The sequence below is a fragment of the Humulus lupulus genome, chromosome 1 (assembly GCF_963169125.1).
Source record: "Humulus lupulus chromosome 1, drHumLupu1.1, whole genome shotgun sequence".
Classification (NCBI taxonomy): domain Eukaryota; kingdom Viridiplantae; phylum Streptophyta; class Magnoliopsida; order Rosales; family Cannabaceae; genus Humulus; species Humulus lupulus.
In genome coordinates, this window is record NC_084793.1 from 247,541,299 (window position 1) to 247,549,080 (window position 7,782).

The 7,782-nt window shown below is 36.3% G+C and overlaps 1 protein-coding gene across 1 annotated transcript; it reads right to left on the minus strand.

Moving 5' to 3' along the window:
• Nucleotides 1–2,778: 2,778 nt before the first annotated feature.
• On the minus strand, nt 2,779–5,617 carry LOC133805244 (annexin D2-like). The gene is made up of 5 exons (XM_062243370.1): nt 5,415–5,617; nt 4,507–4,652; nt 4,134–4,352; nt 3,470–3,682; nt 2,779–3,248 (listed from the first exon to the last, which is right to left on the minus strand). The coding sequence occupies exons 1-5, from the start codon at nt 5,488–5,490 to the stop codon at nt 2,949–2,951; spliced, it is 954 nt and encodes a 317-aa protein (XP_062099354.1). The 5' UTR covers nt 5,491–5,617; the 3' UTR covers nt 2,779–2,948.
• Nucleotides 5,618–7,782: the final 2,165 nt, after the last annotated feature.

The following is a 7,782-nucleotide window of genomic DNA, read 5'->3' on the forward strand; positions in this document are numbered from 1 at the left end:
ATTTAATTCAAAAGAAATTTGAATTAAACCCATGATCAAAAGTGAAAGTTACTGACTTGATGGAAGCTTTTGGATGACCTCAAAAACATTTTTCTACAGAAAATTTTTATCATACGAATAAATCATATAATAAACTTGGGGGGCAAATGTTATCCCCAAAATTTCAGTTCGATGACGTGGCAATCAAGAGTGACAAGTGGCAGTGCATGGTTAGTAAATGGCACATTAATAGTCAATAAATGTATTGGCTCTTCGGAGTTGTGATAAAGTGATCTGACCAACTTGATAGAATTTCTGTCCGACCGGTAAAGAATTTTGACTGACCAGTCACTTGTCTTGGCCGACCAGTGGAGTGCTTGGCCGATCAGTGGAGTGTTTGGCCGATCGGTGAAGTGCTTGGCCGACCAGTGAAGTGTTTTGCTAGACCAGAGATGTGTCATGCTAGACCAGAGGAGTGCTTTGTCGACGAGAGGTGCTTGCTTATGTCCTCAGTAACAGCTTCAACCCGAATCATTCTCAACTGCCGCGGGAATCTCTCAGATATCCCGGAATAATAGCTATATTATTGTAATTTAGATTTATTTAGATTTTATTAATTAAAGTCTATTGGAAGAACGAAGGACTCGGTAAAAGGGAATATCTGGTGTACGATTCATAAGCCTATAAATAAATGGCTCATGGCATCATTTTGGAGGATCTGATTTTTTTTAGACGGAGGAAAACTCTCTAGTTTTGAAACTTTGGGATTGTTACTTGGGGCATTTTCTGAGAGCTTAGAGAGATAAAGCTTGTATTCTCTAGAGAGAGAAACTCTGTATTTTTCTACTTACACTTAAGAAACTCAGTTGGCTCAAGTTCATCTGATCTTAAGTGTAGGATATATATCGCAATTCCAAGTGGATTAGGCTATTACTAATAAATTGGGGCTGAACCACTATAAAATTATCAGTGTTGTATTTTTCTCTTGAAGGTTTATTGTAGTTTTGACATGTACTCGTCGTTGGCCAAAATCGTGGTCAACAACATGCTTATAGCATGCAAACATAGATCTGAAATGGAAAGGCTGAAGGGGATACTAAGTCAAGAATTTGATACGAAGCAATTGGGGGCAGCTATGAAGATTTTGGGAATGGAGATATCTAGAGACAAAAATGAGGGCATATTGAGAATGTCTCAAGAAGGATATGTCATGAAGGTAGTGAGAATGTTTGATCAAAAGGAAGCCAGATCTGTCAACACTCCCATTGGAGCCCACTTCAAGCTCAAGTCTCTTATAGAAGAAGAAGCGTCTTTTGAAGAAGAAAAAATGAAGGGAGTTCTTTATGCTAATGTTGTTGGTAGCATTATGTATGATATGGTATCAACAATACTAGATTTAGCATATGGAATTGGTTTGTTTAGTAGGTTTATGAGCAAACCAAGCTTGGAACATTGGCAAGTTGTGAAATGGTTACTAAGGTACATGAAGGGCACTGCAAACCTATAGATTTTGTACACAAAGTCAGACCAGAAACAATGTGAAGTTATGGGGGTATTGTGACTCAGATTTTGATAGAGATCATGATAAAAGAAGATCTTTATCTGGTTATGTTTTCACTGTTGGAGGGAATGTTGTAAGCTGAAAGTCTAATTTACAACATGTTGTGGCTCTCCTCGACTGAAGCAGAATACTTAGCTCTCACAGAAGTAGTTAAAGAAGCTCTTTGGTTAAAATGGATGATGAGTGAGCTGGGATTTAGACAAGATCATGTGATTGTACATTATGATTCACAAAGTGCAATATATTTGTCTAAGAATACTGTATTCCATAAAAGGGCGAAACACATAGATGTTAAGCTCCATTTTCTCAGGGATATTGTCTCGAAACAACTTATTAAGATTGTGAAGATATCCATTGAGATCAACCTAGCTGATATGATGACTAAGGTCATACCCGTGAGCAAGTTTAATTCAATCTTAAACTTGCTTGGCATCAAAATGGGAATCCCTTAGAGCTAAAGCTATGGCAGCATTGTCTAATCCACTGGTTCATGTTTCGGAATCTGAAGTCAAGATGGAGGATTGTGAAGTCTCACAATAATTTGCACTTTTAGTTGCAACTACGTAGACTCCAATTGCATCGGCATGGACACAAGTAGTTCATAGCAAATTGTTATTAATTGCTGTTAGTTTCTGTTAGGCTCTTTAGTTCTTGTACCTTATCCCTATATATAGTTTTAGTCCGAATCAACCTAGGACTATTTAATTTAAGAGAGTTTTAGGTGAGAGCTTTCAAGAGAAGGTTAAAAGAGTGTTGTAATATTGAGAGTTTGGAGGGTGTAATATTTTCTGATATAGTAGATTTGACTTAGGCGTTGCTGCCTAACCTTTGAATGTAGGATCAACTACACTAGTTGTAAAGTTGTATCCAAACCATGAATGTAGGATCAACTACACTAGTTGTATCCGAACCAAATATTCCTTAGTGCTCTTTCTTTGTTCACTGTATTAACGATGTTATGCAGGTCCTAATACCCAACATTACTATTACACCAAAATCCTAATCCCCAACGTTACTATTAGACCAAAATCCTATTTTTTAGGCTGTACACATTTTGGCTGATTTGGTCGGTTTTGAAAGGTTTAGTCGACCAAATAGCTAGATTGTATATTGTTATTGACCTCCATGAGGATTGTTTTCCAGTGTTGCTATCTCATACCTTAAAAGTACAGTACACCCTATAGTTATTTTAGATCGCACCAATAGTACATCATAAAAAAAAATAACACGTTCAAAACGAAAGGAACATTATCTCTCGAACTGCCATTATTAAACAACAAAAGGTCCACAAACCCATCACAAGACAGATAACTAGGGGAAAATACACGATAACAAAACACTTATGACCAAAGCAACATGGCAGGAAAACGCATGCAATCTGCACTCAATCATATAGAAAATGTTTTTTTTAAGCATTGCCGGGTCCAGTGAGCTCAATAAGAAGTTTCTCATAGTCTCCAGTGGTGTCTTTGGCAATTGCAGTTGCCAAAGGAACGCTGTTCCTTCGATGATATTCCTCTTTGATACGACACAGATCAACCTCTGCTCTGGTAGTGATAACCCTGGTAAGGGCCCATTCGTCGGTCCCAACCTTGTTGATGGCTTGGCGCAAAAGCTTCTCAAAGTACTTCTCAGGAGTGGTCAAGCACGTAATTACTGATCTCAGTAATTTGAAGTATTCGTCCTTTGAACCATCAGCCTTCAAATCCTGCAAATAAATGTGTTCCATTATAAGTTCTAAGTTCAAATAATAATTCAGATTGGTTCTGTTGAATAATCTGTTAGGGGAATCTACCTATTACATTGGTTATGTTAAATTTTTGCTAACAGGCAACGAGGAACTCTTAGTTAAATAGCCCAAGTTGAAATGTCAGACTAATACATATCAAACTATAAATGATTCTTGTAACAGCTGAAAATATTTCATACCTTGTTGATGGAGTTTCCATATGAATTGTTGTAGTGATTGAGAGTTGCATTGAGCTGTGCCTTACTCCTGGTGCTGAGAATCCTAATGAAATCATCGTCATTACAGGCCTTATCCGTGATCTTTTCACGGAGAATCTTAGCCTCTGCCTTTGCCAATGTTGTGTTCACCTCATCTCCCTCGTATCGCAATGAACTCACGAGAGGCAGCAGAAGCTGTATTCCAAACAATAATGATATCAAATAAAAGTAATTGATAAAAATAACTTTTTAAATTATCAGTCACATACTAAACATTTTGTTTTTCAGAAATTACATTCTCACACACTCATCAACCTATTGTGTACATTTGCAAATCATTTTAAAGAAAATGGGACTTTGCGAAACATATGTCAGCGAATAGCCAATGCGATTAATTGGATTGGCAGAACTTTTTTACAAATAAGATAAGACTGCAAATATACAAAGATATGAAAAGAAACCCACTTGGGTATCTTCTCATGCCTCTGTATGCTCAAATTGATTTCCGCTTTACTCTCAACATACACATCAAATTTATGCATATTAGATGTCACCTAAAATATAAAGATACTACAGAATTATTCTGAGACACAAAGCACAACCACAACTTATTTCTGACTTTGGGATTAATGCCAAGGGGCTGTACCTTGCGGATGTCTCCATGTGTATGATAAGCGACGTCCTCTTCAATGGATCTTTTGTAACGATCATGATATGCCTTCCTCACTAAAAACAGTTCATGAGTAGACCTAGTAGTTGCAATTTCGACAAGAACCCATTGGTTAGAGGTGAACCTCTTTGTGGATTCATAAGTTAAATATGCATCACGCTCTGCAGGTTCCATTGTCCATAGAAGTACAGCCCTCTGATGAGAAAGCATAAGAAATAATCAATACCCTTCCAGTTATAGCAAACTCGCTCACAAATCTAAATTTTCTTCTGTGTGTATAATTAATATACATATATTTATATATGTATGTTTATTGATGTATTTATACACATACATATCAAAAACTGACCTCGAAGTCACTTGTAAGCTCTTTGTCTAGTGCTTTCAGAAGGTCTTCTCCATAAGCATCAGAATATGCCTGCCTAATCTGTGTGCGTTGATGAGCATCCCTGTGGGCCAATATGGATATGATTAAACCCTCATTTGTCCCCCATCCTGTAAAACACCCAAAAAAAAAAAAAGAAGTTATTCAAGGTCTATCAAAATTTTAGGAATCAGTCTACCGACAAATCCTTTTGATCGAATTTCTGGAAGAGAAATTAGATGCTTCATACTATCTTACAAAATCAGTTTCAACATCCATTCTACCTAGTTAAAGTCAAAATAATAGTGTTGAGCTATTAAAAATGTCAATTATGGCTCTAATATCCCAAATGCGTAAATCGTTATGTGAAATCATTTGGTGTTGTAGTTTGTGAGGGGACCTTAAACTAAATCAAAATCAAGCAACAGTGGGAACACAAACCTTTGTTCGAATGCTAAAAAGTTAAAGTGCGTCATTAAAATGAGTTTGTTATTTGAATCTGGAAACGAAACTCAAATCAATAAAGTTAAAGTAATCAGAAGTCTCTTTCTTATACTCCACAAGGATCCATTACGCCAATCGATTGTGTACTTCTCTATAAAAAGAACGAACGATCTCTTCTTTTTCTGATAAAAATATAAATAAAAAGCAGATACCTTAACTTAAAGTCAGCAAGAAACGGATCCGATCATCACAAACATTATGAGAATTTCAACGAAATCAGATTCAGAATGCCAGAAATTAAGCAAAACTCATAAACTTAACAATTAAGCGATCAAATGGAGTACAGACTATCAATCAACGTACGATCCAATAACAACGATCAAGATCAAAATCAAATCTCAAAATGACAACAAAAAAAAAGCAATAACAGTGTAAAGTAAATTATAGACCTTCAAAAGCTTTGCGGAGTTGCTCAGCGTCCTCAACAGGAGAAGGAACCACAGATGGTACACAAAGAGTGGCCATGGTCACCTCTTTCTTTTTCTCCCTCTACCGTAATTTACACTATCTTTCCCTCTCTTGCGTCTGAAGTAATGGAATGAAAAACTTGTGTGAAGTTTTGGCCTTTAATAGCCAAAAAAATACACTTGTATTCCCAAAACAGGATCTTAAAATACGGTAAATTACAATTTTTTTTTAAAAAAAATTATCTTTTTTTTTTTGCTAATGATTGTATATTGGACCTCAAAAAACGGATGACATTCAATATTTTCTTTGCTCGACACAAGGACGACAATTCATGTGCCACGTGGCATAATGTGACAGCTCATGTTTTCATAAGATGTTACAATTTGCCGCGCCATCGTAAGATCGAGAACGCTCTCTGAAATTTTATTATTATTTTTTATTTTCTGAATATTCTAGAATTCACTTGATAAAAAACCACACAAGCCTGCTTTTTCTTACTTTCTACAAAGATAATGAGATGAATTATTTTCCATTCAATCGTAAAAGGAAATACAGTGACTAAAAATAAAAATATTAACAATTTATTACTAAATTAAAATAATGTTATATTTATGTATAAAATATAAATAAATAAAGATTTATTGGAGTCACACTCCATTCTCTTGATTTAAGACCATTTACTTCCGGAAAATTTGAGTATGGATGTATTATAAAGGGTCTCTTAAATAAAAAATACCTCATGCTTTATACACATCACCATTTTTTATGCAAGTATTCTTCTTGGTTTAAAAAATGCCCCTAACATAACTTATATTTATTTCTTTTTATGATATTGTCTTCCTTCTCTATCTCTCGCTCTCAAAATTTTCTCTAAGTCTAAGCTTTCTCACTCAAAAAAACAAGTCAGCCACCTTTTATCCTCTCAATCTATGATAAGTTTGGAGCACAACTAATCCTTTTTTTTTTTAAAGTTATATTTTAGACAAGTGTTGGACCCTATCAAGGTAGGCAACTTCCACTTTGGGGATCAAATCTTGGAGCAAAACTTGTATGGGTAAGTATATTTTCGTTACATGTAGTGAGGAAAGTTGTTTTTTTACATTGCTTGAACTATTTCGAACAAATCTGTGTATGTATTCGTGTTTTATTTTACTATTTCATGGCTGGATTGGATCTAAATTTCTCTACGTTTTTTCTGGGTTTTTAATCTGCCTCGATGATTTTCGATGCAACTTGACATGTCTCGATGGGTTTAGGGAAAAGGAACCTCGATGCATTTCGATGGACCTTAACTTGCCTCGATGGCTTTTAGGGAACAGGAACCTCGACATGGCTCGATATGCCTCGATAGGTATTTCTGCCTTTACTTAGATAGGCCACGTCGACAGGATTCGATATGCCTTGATGGTCCTCAATATGTCTTTCTGCCTTCACATAGATAGTCCACATCGATAGGATTCGATGTACCTCGATAAGATTCGATAGATGCACCTCGACGTACCTCGATTAAGCTTGATAGAACTCGATTTTATGCTATTTTTTTATAATATTAATCTTTGAATGATTTTTTTTCCAATACAGATACGGCTGTATCCATATTTGTGGCATACTATGGTGTTTGGGAACTGGAAGATAGGGAGTGGATTTTCAGGGATACTAAAAATCAAGTGCTACCTTTGGAGAAGGGTGTGACGTACGTGCAACTGCTTTGACATTTGTATGAAGAACTTGAAGTGGATAAATGTGTGTACGACTTGAAACTTGAGGTCCTGTACACATGTCTCTGACAACCCTTCAAACCTACCATTATGAAAAATGATAGGTATGTTTGTGCATTCATCGGGATAACATCAGAATCTGTCGAGAAAATGATGTGTGTAACCTTGGTTAAGAATAACTATTATCCCCAAAATTTCAGTTCGATGACGTGGCAATCAGGGGTGACAAGTGGCAGTGCATGGTCAGTAAATGGCACATTAATAGTCAATAAATGTATTGGCTCTTCGGAGTTGTGATAAAGTGATCTGATTGACCTGATAGAATTTCTACCCGACCGGTAAAGATTTTTGACTGACCAGTCACCTGTCTTGGCCGACCAGTGGAGTGTTTGGCCGACCAGTGAAGTGCTTGGCCGACCAGTGAAGTGCTTGGCTGACCAGGGAAGTGTTTTGCTAGACCAGAGATGTGTCATGCTGACAAGGGAATATCTGATGTATGATCCATAAGCCTATAAATAAATGGCTCATGGCATCATTTTGGGGGATCTGATTTTTTTTAGACTGAGGAAAACTCTCTAGTTTTGAAACTTTGGGATTGTTACTTAGGGCATTTTCTGAGAGCTTAGAGAGA

Excerpts from the sequence above, each read along its gene's own strand:
- LOC133805244 (XM_062243370.1), bottom strand. The coding sequence starts at position 5,490 with ATGGCCACTCTTTGTGTACCATCTGTGGTTCCTTCTCCTGTTGAGGAC. Across the intron at positions 4,353-4,506 it reads AGCTTACAAGTGACTTCGAG|AGGGCTGTACTTCTATGGAC; the intron begins GTCAGTTTTTGA and ends CTTTCTCATCAG. Across the intron at positions 3,249-3,469 it reads ATGGAAACTCCATCAACAAG|GATTTGAAGGCTGATGGTTC; the intron begins GTATGAAATATT and ends ATTTATTTGCAG.